The following is a 21,436-nucleotide window of genomic DNA, read 5'->3' on the forward strand; positions in this document are numbered from 1 at the left end:
TCCACATAGTTAAAGTTGTTTCAGGAATTCTTTCTCATAGGGTCAGTGATATTGACAGTTGGACAAGGGTAGGCACGATAAGATGCTTTCTAGAGCTGGTAGATTAACTGATCAATAACTTTCAATGTAATCATTTAGGGAATAGTACACATATTCATGGCCAAATTTCAGAGGTGAAAGTAGGGTACCTATGGGCCTTATTGTTTTAAGGGCAGGGGCACACTGGGTGGTTCATCCTCTTTCCTCAACAGGCTGATGCCATGCCTGGCAATGAGGCTAGATGAAAGAGAAAATGACAGGACATCCACTTTCCTCTGCCTGCCCTAAATGATCGGTAACTTTTTAAATTTAATTTTGAATAGATGTCCACATGACTTATTTGGCTTATTTATATAACCTGTAGTAGTGTTTCTGAAGCTAAGTATTTATATAAACTTTAGTTGTGTTTCTAAAGCCAACATCCAAATTTTCCAGTGCAGGCTAAGAAGGAATGATATTTAAATACATAAAAAATATTTTTGGTGTTACTTATCCTTTAATCATCATAGTTCTATCAGAAGCTAAACCGTACATTTGGTACCTTACAAAGCTCTTTCTACCTTTCATTTTTCTCCTACTTACTGTATATACACGGCACTTGTGGCATTGCAGTAACAAGGCATGGAAACATTAAGTTGCAGGTTTACAAAATTTACTTACTTAAGTAAAAACTCATTTTAAAACTTTCACAAATGAATGAATAAAAACATTGTAATAATTAACAAATAAATACAAAATAAAGAAAAGAATTTATCCTGCTGGAAGTAATTTTCCTACTCTAAAGCAGGAACTGAGTAATTCAAAGGCAATCTGCTTCTCACCTGCTCTTCTTCTCCCCATGAATTAAAATGGATGGCTTCTATATGCAAGCAAGTTATCATTGTATGGATATACAGCAAACTGAACTATATGGTATTTTATTTTGAGTCTGTGTCTCTATCATAGATTCAAGGGTTATTTTGCCTTTAAGCAAGAAAGGCAGGGATGGGCCAATAGTAAATGAGCCTGTTTAGTTAGACTAATCATAACAAACAGAAATCATTACAATTAGAATAAACATAGAAGTATCATTACATTCATTTCCTGCATGAAAGAAGTAAAGTTCTGAATGCTGAAACATAACAGAAAGCAGCCGTAGCATGATGAGTACACCAAATAGTTTACCAAGCTACCAGCTTCCTTTAAAAGTGCATTCTCTCTAAAAACTAAACGGAAAATGTACACATTTCTTTTTTTGTTACAAAAGTAACAGTTTACCACCCATCAACCCTAGACTCGCAACTTTATTGTTGCTGCCCAAGTTGAACTTGAAACTTGAAAATGCTTGTGTGTACAGAGTGCATTGACATAGGATGGATTTGGGCTGTATTTGCCTTACTGTGCCAGATATCCAGGTAAACTATACACACACATATATATATACATATATATATATATATATATATATATAGTACCCTTTTTGCAAAATATAATGACACAAAGTTTGAGTGGGTTATGTGACAAAATTACATCACTAAGCACCAATTATGACTGATGACTTCACTAAGCATCATAAAATTTACAGGATAGTTAGGTAGATTTCTAAAATATTTGGTACAACTGTGCTTGCTTTGCAACACAGTGCATGCGCAGTTGCATGAAGTGCAGAGCAATTACATCAAGTGCAATGCCAACTTGCAGCTGCAATAATGCTTGCATTTTGGGGGAAAAAATTCGAAATTGCACTTTGATCACTGTGTCTGCCAATGTAAATAAGCCCTTTTTGCCTTTCCCTAATTCTTAATTTGTAGAGAGTGAAGATAACTGGGCAGCAAGAAGCCATACCAGTAAATTAAGTTTGGGCTAATGTGATGCAGAAGGTGAGAGCAGTAAATATATGCAGTAATGTTATAAACATCTAATTAACCGTAGCAACCTATCTGGTTTTTATTTTTAAAGAGCTGACCACTGCCTGTTGATTGGCTACTATGAGTTTTCATCAGTAGCAAACATTGTGCCTTTTATTACATTACACCCATAGACTTTGCAGTTCCCATTTTTATTATGTGTGGAGTTAATTCAGGGAACTCAGGGGTAAAATATCAAGGGTCATATATGATTTACCATTTTTTTAAATGTCTATCTGTGCATACTTGCTTATATAAGAAGTATTTCTCCATGTCAATGTACTCCGCTGCTCAAAATGAACGAAATAAATAGTGCTTGCATTGAATTCCGCCTATTTCTATCATTACAGTAATGAGATACAGACAGCAGCTTAAGGAAGAGAGCAGCTTGATTATGCTGAACGTTATACTGAAAAAATACAGTATTTAAAAGTATAGACACCTTTCATTTTAAGTCCTATTGATGCAAAATTTTAGCTGTATAAATGTACTACAGGTATGGGATCCGTCATCCAGAAACCTATTATCTCGAATGACAGGAAGGTCATCTCTACAATCACTCAAATAGTTCTAATTTTAAACATTTTAAAAATCATAAAATAGTACATCGTACTTGATCCCAAGTAAGATATAATTATTAGGCATGCACCGAATCTGGGATTCAGTTCGGGATTCGGGCCAAATCCAGCCTTTTTTTTGATGGATTCAGTTTCAGCTGAATCCACGGTCCTGGCCGATCCGAATCCAAATCCTTATTAGCACATGCTAATTTGCATTTCGGAAAGGGTTAAACGGGAGGGGGAAAAAAAATTCGGTGCGCGCTGCGTGGGCGGCAACTTTTAACCCATCCCGATCCTTATTAGCAAATAGGTTTATTTAACATTTTAATAATTTTTTAGACTTTTTAGATCCAAATTCTGGAAAGACCCCTTATCCAGAAAACCCCAGGTCCTGAGCATTCTGGATAACAGGTCCCATACCATATCCATATCCATATTTTTTTCTGAATTAATCCAAACATGGCAAATATCTGAGAGTGGTGATTGCATCCTGAAGAAAACATTTTAGGTTTATGCTTTAGTTCATGTTAGTTGGTACTTTATTCTCTACATCATACATGACGCCTTATTACATGAACACCTCGCTAAATGAAAACATGCAGTCACCTTGTCAATGAGACACATAATAACAACGCAATCTGAATGAATATACTGTATGAACGCTTGTAAAATAGCTTTGTTATACTCAGCAATGACCTATGATGTTGCTAAAGGTTATATTACTTATAGTACATATTACTACATTGCACAAATGTGTGGATATATGCTTTTATTTATAAAAAAATAAACATTCCAAACAACTTTCCACAAAAGTTAATTTATTTTCTTTTTTGTTTATTTTTGGTACAGCTCAAAATCCCTGCAAATAAAATTATTTCTCTTCCTTTTTCATAAAATAAATAAATAAAATTATGTGGAAATTACAATATCAGAAATGCAAAATAGCATCGCACAAAAAAAAAAATAGAAGTGATGATTTAAAGACAAACAACGAATTGGAAAACATGAACATTATGCATACAATGTAACTTTGTGTCTGTAGGCGCAAAACTCTTTTATGTTTGTAAGGAATTCCCTCTCTCCCACCGTAAAATGTTTGGTCTCGGCATATCATGTTAACCTCTTTTGTTACCAGGCAGGGAATATAGTAAATATTAATGAAGCTTCTTAATGATGAGATTCAACCCTATAAGTGGCAAAGACTGCAAAATTACAGTGCTAGTGTGGTAGATTTTACCTTTCCAATTTTTTTGTGCTGCATGTTCACTGGCATCACGTGGTGTTACAAGTCCCCTGCCACTTTAAGAGTTAAATGTTTTAAACATACTGTAGAGCTGACTGTGTATTATGGAATTAATTAAATATATATTGCAGGCTTATTTTAATACTGGACATTAATAAATATAGGGAAGGGGGCTGCTACAACACAAATGTATTGAACCACTGTTATTGTTGATGGGAATACAGTAAGAAACACTGGACTGACTTCTAACCAAATATGGGCTTAAATATACCCAAACAACAGCATAGAGCAAAAGAAAAGGAAATATAGCCACAAAGACGCAGCTATAACATTTACATAAGGTTTAATAACACAAAATGTTTAGGCGTGTTTTATCAAATCGATACAAGGACTGCATTGCAGAGAAAGTCTCACCGTAAGGATGGTACAAACCAATGGCAGCAAAGGGGTGAAAATCACATTAAAGGGAAAAGACATGACATAAACAGTCTACAAAGTTCAGTATAATGTGCAAGGGCTGCTATGGTCACTATGTGTCTTCATCCTTAAATATGACTCTCTTCACTCCCCTTTGTCACTACTGTTTTGTGGGTTTCTGGGGGTGGGACTTTCTTCTTTCTGAGGATTGTCTAGTTGCAAAAATACCAAAATTGCTGACCATCAATATCATAAGTTTTTAAAATATGAAGCTGATGTCCATGGGGCAGGGACAGCCTAACTGGCAGTTAGGATGAGATTATTGAAGAATGTTGATTTGGATAATTTAAGGGGTATACTTATTTGCATAAAATCATCTATGCCAAGAACAATAACAATAAATATGTCTTATAGAAAATGGACCACAAAATATCTCCTCCTCCTTCTTAGCATTCATATCAATTAAATTAAAATAAAACAGGTTTACAATTTTTTTTTTGGACCCTGTTAAACATTTTATATACACAATCCTTAGGGCCGGATGACGAGTTCCCAGAAGAGAAGTTTAAATAAAGTTTATCTAATAAATTATAAAAAGTATTGTATATGAAACTGAATCCCTATTGCATAAAGGATATAATTCATATTTTTAAGACAATCTTGACCAGATATATATTATATAAATTTGCCCTATTATATTCAAAAGTGTCATTTTTGTTGCAAAACACAGTAAATATGTTGATGAAGTAATATATGTATGGACTGATATTGTGCTGGTCAGGCATGGGTTGATAAAAGATGCCAATTGGGCATCTGATAACCAAGTTGACACCTTGTCCATGTATGGGGTCTTTATCACAACATTTCCTGGCCGACAATAAATTAAATATTTATTCCATTTTAACATTATGATCTGATCGTTGACCTTGGCCAAACAATCAGTTCAGACTGATTTAGCCTAGCATTGGGGTGGGAAAATCGCCAAAGATCTAGCTGTGTATGCTGTGTATGCCCAGCTTTGTTCAGAACGGCTACAGTAAAAGTAATATTACATATCATTAAGATGAAATAAGCCAGTTTAAGTTTGGTCACATTTTCCAGAAAGTACTAGCATGCAAGCACATAAATTAATTCTGACAGCTTGGATATAAGGATAGGAACCCTGTTCAACCAGCTAGGTATTTTGAGGACAGAAAGTTGCAGAAGGATACAGAAGGCTAGATATATGACCTGAAGGGCTTATGTGACATCTAACAATGAGATCTAAGGAAAACCTTGTGAATAAATAAAAAAAAAAAAAAAACTAGCTAAGGATTTACACCTTAAACTCAGTAAATCATGGGAACAGAGCGAGCTTGTACTGCAATGGTTCGTCTTTTGTGCCCATAGGGACCTACTGGTTGTCAGCATTACACAGAAAGTATTATAGACCTATAAAATGCAGAAACTAGTAAAACCCATCTCACTGCAAATTTATGGCCATAAGGGAGTGTGAGCCTGTGTGAATGAGGTATTTGCAGTTCCCACATACAACCTGGAAATGCAGCTAACATCTCTCTGCCAGAAACCACCTTAGGATGGATTTATGTGAACACAAATCATATTTGCATTAGTAAAAAGGTCCATGTGTGTCCTAGTAAGTATATGGGACACTGTTGTTTTTATGTGCATAAATACTAACAGATGCACACAAGCACGCTAGTGATGGGCGAAATGTTTCGGCAGACACGGATTTGTGGCTAATTTCTGAGTTTCACCCACAAACAAAGCAAATGGCACTCAGGGCTACAAACAAGGGAAAACCCTTTTAAAAGTTTATTGCGGAGGTGCAACGTTTCGGGGCAACATGACCCCTTTATCAAGCATTGCTTGATAAAGGAGTCATGTTGCCCCGAAACGTTGCACCTCCGCAATAAACTTTTAAAAGGGTTTTCCCTTGTTTGTAGCCCTGAGTGCCATTTGCTTTTTTTGTGGTTGTACAGATTTTGGAGGGTGCCGATCCCTCCAGCAGTGTGCACCGGGCATATAATTTTGGAGTGCTAGGGTGTGCGGATAGAGTCTCTGTGGTACTATAATTTCTGAGTTTCGCAATCTGCGGATTTTTGGGAATTGACGCGAGCGTTAAAAGAATTGTCGTGGGCGTCAAAATTCTTCGCACAACACTTCGCAAATTTTTCGCCGTTTCGCAAATCTTTTGAAATATTAACTAATTTTTTGCCAAAACGACACAGATTCCCTCATCACTAAAGCACACACATTCTTGGTGCTCTATGAGAATAGCTTGCTTTTCCAGCAGCAACATTACACTTACTTCTTGCCAATGCTGTTTATTCTATTACTGGCAAGAAAAGGGTTAAATTATTATAAATGAGTATTAGGCAACTAGCAAATGAAAAAAGTATTCCTCAAACCTGTTGTCAGGTCAGTTATAGGTCAGAGTTATAGTTCAAAACAACAGGCATATGCACTTCAAGCAATATTGCTCCATAAAACTACCTCCAAACCCTCAAGAGCTAACGGACTAAATGATACAAGTGATTCCAGCTTGGCCTGGTATACTTGGCACATTACAGGTATGGGATCCGTTACCTGGAAACCCGTTATCCAGAAAGCTCCGAATTACAGAAAGCCTGTCTCCCATTGACTCCGTTATAATCAAATAATTCAAATTTTTAAAATTAATTTCCTTTTTCTCTGTAATAATAAAACATTACAGGTATCAGACCCCTTATTCGGAAACCCATTATCCAGAAAGTTTTGAATTACAGAAAGGCCATCTCCAATAGACTCCATTGTAATCAAATAATTCACATCTTTGTAATAATAAAACAGTACTTGATCCCAACTGATAATTAACACTTATTAGAGGCAAAACAATCCTATTGGGTTTAATTACTGCTTAAATTATTTTTTTAGTAGACTTACGGTAGGAAATCTGAATTACGGAAAGACCCCTTATCCAGAAAACCCCAGGTCCCGAGCATACTGGATAATGGGCCCCATACCTGTACCTTGTATTTGATCCCAACTAAGATATAATTCATCTTTATTGGATGCAAAACAATCCTATTGGGTTTGATGAATGGTTTATTGATTTTTTAGTAGACTTAAGGTGGCCCCACACGTGGCGATTTCCGATCTTTCGTGCGACCATCGGTCGCACAAAAGATCGTTCAATCGGCCACTAACGTTCAGGGCTGAAACGGCAGATAAGGAGGTAGAAACAATAGAATTTCTACCTCCTTCTGCCGATTCAGCCCTGAAGGCAGATTTTACTTGTACGATATTATCGGTGCATGTATGGCCAGCTTTAAGGTATGAAGATCCAGACCACATATCCGGAATACCCTTGGTCCCAAGCATTCTGGATAATGGGTCCTATACCTGTATTCTGTTTATTCATGTAACACTAGATGCATTCAATACCTTTTTTTTCTGGCACCAAACACTTAAGGGCCACGGCACATGGGGATAATAGTCGCTGTGGTTAAATCTCGACTTTAAAAAACAAAAAACGGCGATTCACTTTACTGTCGATGGAAAGCCATTTTGAGGAGATTAGTCACCCACCGTAGCCAAGATTTAACCACAGGCAACTAATATCCCTGAGTGCCACTGCCCTAAACAGCTACCCTTCTAATGTTTGATTACAGTTTAATATTATTAAGCAAGTAATGGCAATCTAGCAGTCTGCAGGTAGAATTTGAGAAGCAAATATCTGGTTGGTTGCTACAGGTTACCGCTCTGAGGTTATTTTGCCCACTGGCAATAAATCTTCCATGCTGTGTTTAGACAGAAAAATCACTAGTAGATATTATCCTCACTGGAGAATCATCTTCCATCAGTAATTAGAAAATCTATGGGGTGCAGAATGGTAAGAACTTGCTCTGTCTCTCCAGTTCTACTCATGTGCCCTACCCTGCATTTACACAGATCTCTGGTGCAATGAAGGGGGTGGGGCAGGGGCTGAAATAAAAAAAATAAATGTGGTTTAAAGGAGAAAAAAAAGTGGAATCACTGGGGGTGGAAAAATGTTAGGCACCCCACAGTGACTGCATTCACTTATCTGATACCCCGGGCAGGTGCTAAAAAAACCCCCAAAAAACACACACTGGCCTGAGGTACAAGCAGGCCAGCTCTTCTCCTCAATCGCTCAGTAGAGTGAAAATCCACACTTAACAAAAAAATCGACTTTTGCGCATGAAGAGGATTGCTCACCTGCATGTACCCCGTGATGGTGCGATTTTCTGCTAATAGCAGCACCAGCCTGGGATAACATGTAAGTGGTCTTACCACCCCCCAGTGATTCCACCTGTCTTTCTTCTTTAATGATGATGTCTGAATAACTATGATGAAAATCATAGCAAGCTTTCAGAACATGTTAACTATTTTGTAACAGCTTGAAAATGATCTACAATGTTCTGTGAGCTTGCTATGATTATGTCAATTATTTTTCATTTCAGAAGTGTTACTCTGCGACCAGTCTTCTACCAAAGATAACAGGTAAGACAAAGTTTTGTATGCAATATACATAGGGCCCGATTCACTAAAGTCCGAAATAAGGAGTGCTATTTATAGCATGCATTAAAAATCTTATCACTTCTTATTTTTCACTCGATTCACTAAAAGGACACTTGTCATAATTAAGAAGCGATGTTCTTGGCGTTATTTATCTTACGATGACATATTTTCAAGCAATATATTACGCAGCGCACAAGATATTACGCAGCGTGCGATATTTTATGCAGAGCGCAATATATTACGCAGATCGCAATATATTACGCACGTAACCATTACTTTCTGAAAACCACCATTTCCCTGAAAACTGGAGGATGCATCACTCTAGGGCCAACATATACTTGAAAAAATACGACTGCAAACTCCATGTTGTGTTGCCAATAGCTCACGAACCGCAATTTTCTTTAAGTACCGCCTGCCCCAAGTAGGTTTAATATTCACACAGATTAACACGATATTTTGCACGTTTAACGCTTCATATGTGTTTGTGAATCATGCGTTAGTACTATTTCTATTCGTTTTGCGTTTTTTTTGTGCATGCGATATGCGGATTAACACATGCGAAATGACTTTGATGAATCGGTACTTAATTATCGCATGCTTTTTAATGAAAAAAACTACGCGATAAGCGTTATTGACCTTTAGTGAATCGGCCCCTATAACGCTTATTACATAGTTTTTTTCATTAAAATATGTCATCGTAAGATAAATAACACCAAGAACATCGCTTCTTAATTATGACAAGTGTCCTTTTAGTGAATCGAGCGAAAAATAAGAAGTGATAAGATTTTTAACGCATGCTATAAATAGCACTCCTTATTTCGGACTTTAGTGAATCGGGCCCCTTATTTCGGACTTTAGTGAATCGGGCCCATTGTATACTGCATTGTCAGTGGGAATGTAAGCAATTTAATGCTGGTCATAAACGGGCTGACAAAATTCTGTCAGTTAGAGCATTAAGATGTCAGATGTTGGCTGTTTTCTCTTTTGTGTACAGTTTCCAAAATAAAAATTTTACACAAATTAGAGAAAAAACCTGTACGCAGCTAAAGATAAAGAGAGCGAAAAAAAAACAAGAGTTTAAAATGTATTCTAGATAATAGTTCTTTTAGGATCTTAATATTCTGTAAGAGACATAGCCTTAGTTAAAGATTTGCACAAGATTATTGCTACCTTGGTTTAGGGCCCCTTAATCACTGGTATTATATGACAAGTTAATCATTCCAATAAACCAATTTGAAATGTTTGGGCTAAGATGTCTGCCCTCAGTGCCCCACAATGCACTAACAGTAGCTATTCTGAAAAGTCCATTATCTATCTTCATTCAACTAAGACAACAGGTGAGAGTTCTGCTTAGACCTTATGGAGTGTTAGAATAACCTGCAGTGAGAAACAGGTGGTGATACAGCAGGAAAAAAATTGCTTCCTCTGTTTTGGAACATAAATTGTTTACTCATGCAGAGCCATAGCTGGTTCTGCACCCATCTGGAAACAGAACAAATTAAATTGCAGGGTTGAGGCAGCCTAGCCTGAAACGTAGTATTATTCTCCACGTGGTGCATTGCGCTGCACTATAATGTCTAAAGCATGATTTTTTTTTCAAGTGCGGCAGGGCGTTTGAGTGCACAAGCGCTCTCTCGTTTAAATGCACTGCATTTAAATATCTAAAACATATTCATAGTTTCATATAGAAAAAAGGTTTGGACCTCAACACCCTCTGCAATGTCCAATGTGAGAAAATATGTATTTTTTTAGGAAACAGCTATCTTAAAATGTGACACTATAGTTAGTATTAGTATAAAAAAATATATAGCGATTTTAAAGCTGCTCCAGAAGTAAAGTCACATTGTGCATATGCCCCACTGTGTTTAAACCTCTTTGGGTGTATTTTTAGTGCAGAGATCATGCATTCAGCTTGAGAACACTGAATGTGCTGGGAAGATGCTTTGTTTAAGAAACAGAAGCCAGCTTTCTTTCTCTCACACTAGCCTTCATTTACTTGCTGGATCTAAGTAGGCAGTTTCTATACATCAGCAGGATTCATCCAATTTTAAAGCTAATCTAAAGAATCAGCCTTGAGCATCTTCTTTGTCACTGCAAAAAAAAAAAAGCTTCCTAATTTAGGAAACAATTCACTGGAAAAATGCAAATAGGCTTCAAAGATGGGGCTTTGAGGCTCAGCAGGTGCAAATCAGCTCCTTCCCCATCTTTGTTTTGAGGGCTTGATAGAAAAGCAAGATATAAATTATTAAATAGAACATTACGTCACCCAAAAATTAACCCTTTCTTCTAACAAACTGATGGAACGGTTTGTAAGTGTCTCTAAATCATTGGCCAGTTTATAACCAAACAAGTTCATAGCTGGCTTACAAACATCCTGGACCACCTGAGCCAATTTAAAGGGTATACTGAACCGCCACTTCTCAAACTGTTCTGATGAGTTCTTTTGTGTAGAATATATACCATTGCTATCTTGGGATGCTTGTGTGTTTTTGATGATCCATTGCTCCACCTGTGGAGTAACTGAAATGCCAGCAAATTTGTACATTTCTTTGGCCTTCTGAAGCGGGGACCTTGCAATATCTTCGTAACGTATCAGCATGTACCTCCCCCGAAGCCATTCTGGTTGCTTTAAACCTAGCTCAGCAGACATACGGATGCTTTCACAGTTGCCCTTTAACTTTTGGACTTCTTCTTCAGGTATTGGAGCTGCGCCTTCCAAAGCCCATTTTTTCCATGACTCATATTTGCCTGAAAAGGCTACCATGCGTGAAGCTAGTACAGCTCTCGGATCCCGTACCAGCTGGATAATCCTCATATCCAAACGGGGGTCTTCAACTAAAGTGCGTAAATATTCCAGCTGGCGAATGCGCACTGCTTTAACAGTCACATGCTCTTTATTTAAGCATGCTTCCATAGCCAGCGTCATGTTCAGGGGTCCACATCGACGATTTTTGCAGTGGTACCTCTCAAAGACCTTTTTAACAAATGGGGTGCAGACAGGGTCTTCACATAATGATTTACTGGAACCTCTACGAAACATGAATCTTGTAAGGTGGTTTTCAGGGGGCGGTGAGATGAAGCTCTCCAGAATATGGAGATCACATAGCAAAAGTTGCTGAAGTACATCTCTGTAGACAATTGCTGAACCCACAGCATTGGCACCAACAGATTCAAATGATACCGTTCTTTCAATGTGCCAGAGAGGTTCAAACAGGTAGAAAATATTTTCCTGCTGATTAAAGAATTCCCCTACAAAAGAAGAGCCAGTGCGTGTGGTGGCCATGAGGAGTATATGTCGACGAGGACCTTTTGGAAGGTCTTCAAGAAATGGCTGTTTTCCCCCATATTGCAGAGTGACATTGGCTAATTTGTTTCTGAACTGAGAAAAGGCTGAGTCCAGCTCACTGAGTGACATAAGAGAACCAGTCTCTAAGTAGACATCGTTGTCTGTACTGTTAGCCTCAAAGATGTTCTGTGGGATTTGCTTCAAATTAAGTTTGTCTGACACCCTATAAAATAAAATAAAATGCAATTTATTAGTAGAAGGTAAGAAAACAGTGCCATCTGTTATATATATGACTATTATTTTAATTAAAACTAGTAAAGTATCAGTTATAAATACAGAGGGAACTATTTAGAACTCACATCTTATCAATTGACCATATGTACAGCAATAACTATTATGGATCAATCCATGCAGTGCAACCTGTTTTGTAGTAGAAAATCAACATAGATACAACTCCTTTTAACAAAGAAATAATCAGCTACAACACTATAGCCCACTCTGACCTTCTCTCATATTAACCACAAAGAACCCTTCTAACTGAGCATGCCCAAGTGAGCTTCTATGGACTGATGACAAAATGCACATCTGAACTGATCAGGACTGATACTACATTGAATTAACCAGGGTTTTACTTTAAACCATGCATTACTAATAAAGCATCTTGCTTTTCTCTGTATATAGATAGCACAATTATGAATCCTAATGTCTTGTGGGTGCCGTATGTTATACAATGAGCATACATCTACGTTAATGGAAAAACAATCCTATAGGGGCTTTTGTTTAGATGTTTTTAGTATCATACTAAACTTGTTTCCCCTATCAGAAATGCAGGCTAACAAAGTCTGCCCTGCAGTTAAGGAGAAACGTTACTATTTTGACCAGAACTGGAATAAGTCAACCAATCCTACATCACAGGCATGCATATAATAATCAAGCAGACACACTTCTCATTATGCACATGTGTAGAATCCCAACATGGCCGTCTGAACCACGAGAGGAGCTCCCTCCGGTGCCGCCAGCATATTGCTTGCTAGGAGCATTGTTTGGCTAAAATAGTGTTGTTGCCATGATTTTCTGAAATTGCGGAAATTTCCTCTCAAGGCAACTTCCGCGATTTCGAGAAATTGCAGCGCCGCATATGCCATCCCACCGGCGATTTACATTCAAGCCGGTGGGATGGCATATCGGCCTGTGACAAGGGAGATTTGTTGCGGGCGACTAATCTCCCCGTCTGCCACGACCCTAAATTTAAAGCCCCAACATTTTATTCGCTGACATTTCTTACTTTGAGATAATCTTGTTTTCTTTCTCTATGATGACCAGAACCACCACAAAACCCAAGAACAGTGCATATTTGGCCTTCATCCTGAGAGTTCTTAAAATATCTCTAAAATCCATAGGCAGGTTTGGTATATTATCCATGGCAAAGGGAAAATTCCAATGACTTGATCTTTCCTTTCTAGTTGGGGGGAGAACTTCCTGTCCCCCTTCATGAAGAAGCTACAGCCAAGGCATTGTTTCAGATTTCCTTTTCCCTTGAGCACAAGGTCTGTGTTTATCTGTGGGAAGAAATAGAAATGGGCTTTATTCGCATTGTTTTTATAAGATTGTTTACTGCTTATTGCACACAATACTTGTATAAAGCTAATATGTTGTTATTGCCTGTCTGGGAGATAGGAAGATAACTTTAAGCTGTTTTTGTGTTGGTGTAGCCTTCTAACAAATTGCTGCATGTCACACCTCAAAGAAACCTAATGAATGGAACAAATAATATTACAATTCAGACACAAAAAAGTCCACCCAACATTAGCCTGTGTGGTACGCTGTGCTTGTCATTTGGAAGAAGTTGGAGCTACAATATATGTCTTCCTGGGAAGGATTTATGTAGTTTAATTAAAGCAAAAGGATATTTAAAAGTAGGTTTGGAAGTCAAATACACTGCAGTATCCAAGTGCAACCAATTGACCCATGCTCACAATAGGCTAGTTGCAGCCATGGCAAAATGTGATATATGCCTGGAATTAACATTTATTTTTACTATCTTATTTTTTAATAAGAAGTCTAATAGTGTATTACTTTCTGTCCCATAAGAGGCCCAGAAGTTACACTTTTGTGTGTTTTAAAATGCTATGTCTTTGATATGTTTCATACTGTAGAGCAGTGATACCCAACCAGTGGCTCGGAGGCAACATTTTGCTCACCAACCCCTTGGATGTTGCTCTCAGTGCCCCCAAACCTCGGGGCAAGTTTTGGTTGAATAAAAACAAGATTTACTACCAAATAGTAACCTGTAAGCCGATAGTGTGCATAGAGGCTACCTAATAGCCAATCTTAGCCCTTATTTGGCACCTCCATAAATGCTTGTGTTGGTCTCCAAGTCTTTTTACATTTGACTGTGGCTCACGAGTAAGAAAGGTTGGGGACCCCCTGCTGTAGAGGTTACATTTCATTTAGTAGTGCATTCAATGTACATTGTAAATGATCAATTCAGAATAATGCCAATTACTACATATAAATGCTTCATAAAAAAGGAAACTGATATATTAAGAGAACACAGGATTAATCTTGTGTTTCGTTTCTCTGTTACAATGGGTTAGAGGAAGCCCCCCCACTATCGAGTGATGAGTTGCAGGTTTCCGTGCTTAACTATAGGCAACTATGATTCATCTTCCTGAGTGGCTGTTAGTCAGACAGACTCTCACAAGTCATTGTTCTATCTTGCCACATGGTAACCATAAGCCTCTGTTTGTAATAATGACAATAACTGCAGTGTGAAAACCAAGGACTTTACTATTGCACATACAGTTTATTATTGCAGATGCCAGTTCCATTGCTTCTCTACATTATATAATTGATACCTGCCCATGTATTGTTTTAGCAGACATTTATACTATCTTCCCTGCACTGAATTTTTGCATATTAAATCTAACAGGTTAAACCACTGCACTCTAAATACTAGGTTTCTTTTTACATTATTTGCATCATTTTATTGGCTACTCATAAAATAATTACATTTTTGAAGGCTTATAAGAAGCTTTTGTCTTCTGTTTTGTGGTGCTTGTGTTTATTCAGCAGGAGGGTCGATTTCATTATAACAGTTTTCTACTTTCTACTTGAACCGAATGTCAAATAAGTAAGTGTAAGACAGACACACCAGTTCTCTATACTGAAAAAGCCACTTATACATTAACATTTTTAATATTGCACTACAGAACTGTATGCTATATGGATTTTTTATCCTTGTATTTTTTTTTTATCCTTCTGTATAGAATTAGAAGTGTTGTCAGGGGGTTGCAAGAAGATGAGGACTCATGGAGTAGCCCTTTTATGCGTTAAAGGCCATGGAATCCATATTGATGGGCAGCTGAATAATCAAACTTTGAATTCCATTTTACTTTTCCTTTTGAAATGTAATCCTTTCACAGCAGGGTTTTTGTGAGCACCATTTGCACATGGCTATATTTCACTGTTTCTGTGGCCATCAACTCTAACAAAGCAAAGACTTGGTGCAGTTTTACCAGGAAAAGGAATGAACTAGTTTAAATACTGTAAACCTGTTGATTTGTTTTAATAATCTGCTATTTCCATAAATTCTCTTTTCTAATTTTGCTTTAATCTTTGAATTGTAAAGCACAAGTGCCCACTAGTGTCCATGTATCCATATAAAACTCAAGAGCCATTAATATCCTTTAAATTTCATCCCTATAATTGGTGTTTCATGAGGTCATCACTCTGCCTTTGACCTTAAATGGTCATGGAACGCATCAGTAACCAATAATATCCTTATATTTTGCGTAGAAAGTACATTATAAATGATATATCATTGATTCCAACAGACACAAGAGTTTCTAATTAAATAATAATCCACTTTCTTCATTGCTGTTAATCTTGAAAATCTGCTTCATTTTTTGGGCTGTGATTCTATTCACCAAAAACTTAGAACCATCTCATACTCATACTCTGACATACTGACATTTCAACAAAGAGATCTGGAGAATTCCAAGCACCATAAGCTTTTGATCACCTCAAGCTTTACCTCCATGTATGAATTAACACTGAAAACCAGCTTGCTTCTTTGTAGAAACAAAGGGCTGTTATCTCAGGTTGGGTGTAATAATATTCACAAAAAAATTATAATTGTATGTGTATGCATTGCACTCATTTGTTTATCTTACAATACCTATCCCTGTATATCTGCAACTAAAAACAAGCCATGAAAAAGGCCTGAGAGATGGTTAAGGACATTAGGCTTTGATGGCTTTTTATGGTCCCTAGAAAGCCCAAGGACTACTTATACAGTCTTTCGTCCCACTACATAAAAAACATTGACCAACACTTTAAGGCTACGGTCAGATGAGGTTATAAATTAGCCTGACCAATCACATCTGTGATGTTTCTGCACCTCGATGCATGGCTCTGGTTTGAGTGCAGGCAAACGGACCAGATTTTAAAGCAAAAATGCATTCTCTATAGAGTTTCAGCACTGAATCAAAAAGCTTGCATCTGTTCATACAAAACCTACAAATAAAATATAGTTTATAGTTCTGTAGAGAGCTATGATGGAACTTGACCTCTGTTTATCTTCCTGTGTTAAAACTAAACCCACTATATTCTACACAGCTTATTTGTTATACACTATGCATTCATAAGCCTTTTCGCTCTGTTCAGCTTGAAGGGCTGCCCTTATGGCTACACAGCAGCTCAATAAGAACTGTAGTACTGCTTCTAAAGAAATGAAAAATTTTTTTTACCAATGCCGGGTAACAGTACATTATATTTAAATGTATATAAAATATTTTAAAGTTGGGATTTAAACATGAGATGAGCAACAGGCTGACATTTTATAATATGGATAAATCTCCTTTGCTAATAAGGAATATATGGATTATGGAGAAGGCATAGCATACACTTTCCAGTCTTCAACTTTTTAACACTGTCTATGTGTTAATTAATTTTGAATAAGAGGAGTGGGAATTAATGTGACACCCCCCCCCCTTGAATCCTCAGCTGTGTATTTATTGTTTCCCCTATTAGTAGCGTCTGCCAGTGGTTACAATTTTTATGTTTCCAGATGTCTGAGTTAAGTAGATGCCAATTTTAAAAGTAAAACTGAACAAAATATTTAGACACATTCAAGGCTCTTTATTGAATTTATGTACCAAAAAGCACAAGTGTCAGCAAGTTTTCAACAGTTTACTACAAGGTACTATATGTAACCAACTAGAGCAACTACCAATATTTAGCACCAATATTAAGTAGTCCCTTTGGGAAATGTGTAATAAACAACAAAAATACCGACATGTTTTTAAAAAAAATTGAAAAGAAAATAGAAATTGTCATTCTTATTTTTGCAAATAATGTAATAATGTTTGTTAAAATGTATTAATTCCACTTAATAAGGTTGAGTTTTGGTGGCTGGTGTCAGTGATTTTTAGGATTGCTACCTTTTCTGGGAAAAAAATACCATCCTTCCTATATACTGTATGTTGTCTTTCTTTCCTATAAATAACTGTAAACCCTTTTTGGCTATATACATCAAAAGGTCCAGCTAGTAATAGAGGATGGGGTACATTGGACTCCACTTCCACAGGGTTGGCCTTTGCCAAGGGAAAGTTACTTAATGGAGGGTGTTGTGTACCTACACTTCCCACTGCCAAGGGTAAGTGCAAGGATTAAATATATGGATGCCAGGAGCTCTTGCAAACAAAATGATAACTGTTTATTTGTCCCAGACAACTGATGTAAATGCAGGGTAACAATACTCACACTCTGAGGAGGTATTGCAATTTCTCAGCAGTACAAATGATTGTAGATTAAGCATAAGAGTATTGTGTCCACCGTTTTATCCCAGTTTAGCAGAGCCTGGGCAGGGTAAAGACAGCCAACAGCATGCAGGAAGATAGGAAGTCTAGTGGTTTATCCCATCTTAGGTAAGTGTGGGGAGGGTAAAGACTAACCTACGAACCCTGGCACTACTGTGTCCCTATACTAAGGCAACCAGCCTGAAGAAGACTACTACTTTAACTCTCCTCTCCTTGTTGGAGCTGAAAGCTGCTCTTTCTGGTGCTGACTAATTCACTTTCCTAGAAAGTGCTATGAAATAGATAACCTGCTCTAGCTAACCTCGATCATGGGGTCCATTATCCCCAACTTCACTAAGGGTGCTGGTACCCTTAGGGCTTAAAGGAGAAGTAACACTAAAAATTTTTAACTGAAAAATCTATTCTACCCTCCCCCAATAATTGCCCTATCCTGAAAACCATTTGTTATTTTGAATGCTTTAGTAGAAAATACCTGTAAAAATAACTTGGCTTCCTGTCATTTGAACAAAGGCGATATGGCGATGCCAGGAAAAGTATCGGGAGATGCATCAACTATGTGGCAATCGATTGATCGAGCCTAGCCTGACTTCTGTATAGGAAGGAGTCAGGCTAGGCTCGATCAATCAATCGCCGCATAGTTGATGCATCTCCCGATACTTTCCCCAGCATGCTATCGCCTTTGTTCAAATGACAGGAAGCCAAGTTTTTTACAGGTATTTTCTACTAAAGCATTCAAAATAACAAATCGTTTTCAGGATAGGGCAATTATTGGGGGAGGGTATAATAGATTTTTTAGTTAAAAATTTTTAGTGTTACTTTTCCTTTAAAACTTTTGGGCCGGGGTTGATCCCCGGTTTCCTGGAGCACATCCGCTGCAGGTCAAGAAGGAAGAACCACCCATTTCTAAACACTATATTAAAGTGTGGCAGGGTGTGGACTAGCCTATGGGCCAATAACTGAGGTATATGTAAATACCAAAACAGATACAGTGGTGTGAAAAACTATTTGCCCCCTTCCTGATTTCTTATTCTTTTGCATGTTTGTCACACAAAATGTTTCTGCTCATCAAAAACCGTTAACTATTAGTCAAAGATAACATAATTGAACACAAAATGCAGTTTTTAAATGAAGGTTTACGTTATTAAGGGAGAAAAAAAACTCCAAATCTACATGGCCCTGTGTGAAAAAGTTATTGCCCCCCTTGTTTAAAAATAACTTAACTGTGGTTTATCAATTTCAATTTTCAATTTCAATATCAATTTCTGTAGTCACCCCCAGGCCTGATTACTGCCACACCTGTTTCAATCAAGAAATCACTTAAATAGGAGCTACCTGACACAGAGAAGTAGACCAAAAGCACCTCAAAAGCTAGACATCATGCCAAGATCCAAAGAAATTGAGGAACAAATGAGAACAAAAGTAATTGAGATCTATCAGTCTGGTAAAGGTTATAAAGCCATTTCTAAAGCTTTGGGACTCCAGCGAACCACAGTGAGAGCCATTATCCACAAATGGCAAAAACATGGAACAGTGGTGAACCTTCCCAGGAGTGGCCGGCCGACCAAAATTACCCCAAGAGCGCAGAGACAACTCATCCGAGAGGCCACAAAAGACCCCAGGACAACATCTAAAGAACTGTAGGCCTCACTTGCCTCAATTAAGGTCAGTGTTCACGACTCCACTATAAGAAAGAGACTGGGCAAAAACGGCCTGCATGGCAGATTTCCAAGGCGCAAACCACTTTTAAGCAAAAAGAACATTATGGCTCGTCTCAATTTTGCTAAAAAACATCTCAATGATTGCCAAGACTTTTGGGAAAATATCTTGTGGACCGACGAGACAAAAGTTGAACTTTTTGGAAGGTGCGTGTCCCGTTACATCTGGCGTAAAAGTAACACAGCATTTCAGAAAAAGAACATCATACCAACAGTAAAATATGGTGGCGGTAGTGTGATGGTCTGGGGTTGTTTTGCTGCTTCAGGACCTGGAAGGCTTGCTGTGATAGATGGAACCATGAATTCTACTGTCTACCAAAAAATCCTGAAGGAGAATGTCCGGCCATCTGTTCGTCAACTCAAGCTGAAGCGATTTTGGGTGCTGCAGCAGGACAATGACCCAAAACAAACCAGCAAATCCACCTCTGAATGGCTGAAGAAAAACAAAATGAAGACTTTGGAGTGGCCTAGTCAAAGTCCTGACCTGAATCCTATTGAGATGTTGTGGCATGACCTTAAAAAGGCGGTTCATGCTAGAAAACCCTCAAATAAAGCTGAATTACAACAATTCTGCAAAGATGAGTGGGCCAAAATTCCTCCAGAGCGCTGTAAAAGACTTGTTGCAAGTTATCGCAAACGCTTGATTGCAGTTATTGCTGCTAAGGGTGGCCCCACCAGTTATTAGGTTCAGGGGGCAATTACTTTTTCACACAGGGCCATGTAGGTTTGGATTTTTTTTCTCCCTAAATAATAAAAACCCTCATTTAAAAACTGCATTTTGTGTTTACTTGTGTTATCTTTGACTAATAGTTAAATGTGTTTGATGATCAGAAACATTTTGTGTGACAAACATGCAAAAGAATAAGAAATCAGGAAGGGGGCAAATAGTTTTTCACACCACTGTACATCGCCCAGTAAGGAGAAAAGGAAAAAAGGAAAAATTATCATTTTTGCAGAGCACACTCTCTTGTTGTAAATTTTACATACTTACTGAATACCACTGTCAGCTCAATTTCAAGGTACAGTACATAATGAGGTCTGAAAATCTAAAGTTACACCACAGGGACCCATGACCACCAGTGAGTGCAGTAATAAATATCTGTTATTATAGAAAATGTAAATTAAAATTATTTACAGCAATATGCACAAAATATTGGGTAACTGCAGGGTTGGACTGGGCCCGGACCTGACCCTTACCGGTGCTCCCTCTGCCCGACCGTTACTCCCCTGGCGCGTTAAATTTATGCGCTCTCAGGGGAGGACGTCGGGTGGGGGACCCTTCGGGGGGTTAGGGGGGCCCCTGTGCGGGGGGGGGTTAGGGGACCCCCCCCAGTGCGACCCTGGGTAAGTGATAATTACACTACTCAAAAATGTGGCAACCACCAATCTTTGCCCCTCCATTTTTTTTGTACTAATCAAGACACTAATCCACAGTAGTGTGTAGAATAGGCCAGCTTAATACAGGCCATTAATTTCATGTATCTTCTTTTTGCAATACTGTATTTTCATTACATTCCTATCAAGGCCAAACTGTTTACGAAAGTTGCTTATTTAGTGCACTAGGTTTATATGTTCTGATAAGAGAAATGAATGTGGCTCGTGCTCTTATAAATCAGCACCAATATGCACATTAAGGTTCCCTTTGCAGAAAACTCTATGCCAACATGTTTATTCATTTTTTATAGAAAAACAAATCTACTTATATTCAATGTATATTTACCAGGCAAACTGGTTTAAAGTCTACTTTTTCCATTTAATTATTTTTCTCAGAAAGTAGGCTATGTAATCATCTGATAGCAAAATAGTTAATTTGTTCTTTATGCCAAAGCTTTTGGGAGATAATAAGCTCATTCATATCTGGATATACTTCACAATGGGTTCAAACTGTGCAAAAAGATGATTAAATTTCATATACTTAAGAGTCAGGGGTATTCTGTTTCCTTGGTA

At 37.7% G+C, this 21,436-nt stretch overlaps 1 protein-coding gene across 1 annotated transcript in view; it reads right to left on the bottom strand.

Moving 5' to 3' along the window:
- Positions 1 to 9,463: 9,463 nt before the first annotated feature.
- The window catches only part of chst3 (carbohydrate (chondroitin 6) sulfotransferase 3), a 51,850-nt gene continuing 39,877 nt past the window's right edge, over positions 9,464 to 21,436 (bottom strand). The window contains exons 2-3 of the mRNA XM_002939517.5: positions 13,238 to 13,511; positions 9,464 to 12,175 (exon numbers count right to left, since the gene is read on the bottom strand). Of these exons, the coding sequence (XP_002939563.2) occupies positions 10,924 to 12,175; positions 13,238 to 13,374 (1,389 nt within the window). The 5' untranslated portion in view covers positions 13,375 to 13,511 and the 3' untranslated portion in view covers positions 9,464 to 10,923. The remainder of the gene's footprint in view (positions 12,176 to 13,237; positions 13,512 to 21,436) is intronic.

The sequence above is a fragment of the Xenopus tropicalis genome, chromosome 7, assembly GCF_000004195.4.
Source record: "Xenopus tropicalis strain Nigerian chromosome 7, UCB_Xtro_10.0, whole genome shotgun sequence".
NCBI lineage: Eukaryota > Metazoa > Chordata > Amphibia > Anura > Pipidae > Xenopus > Xenopus tropicalis.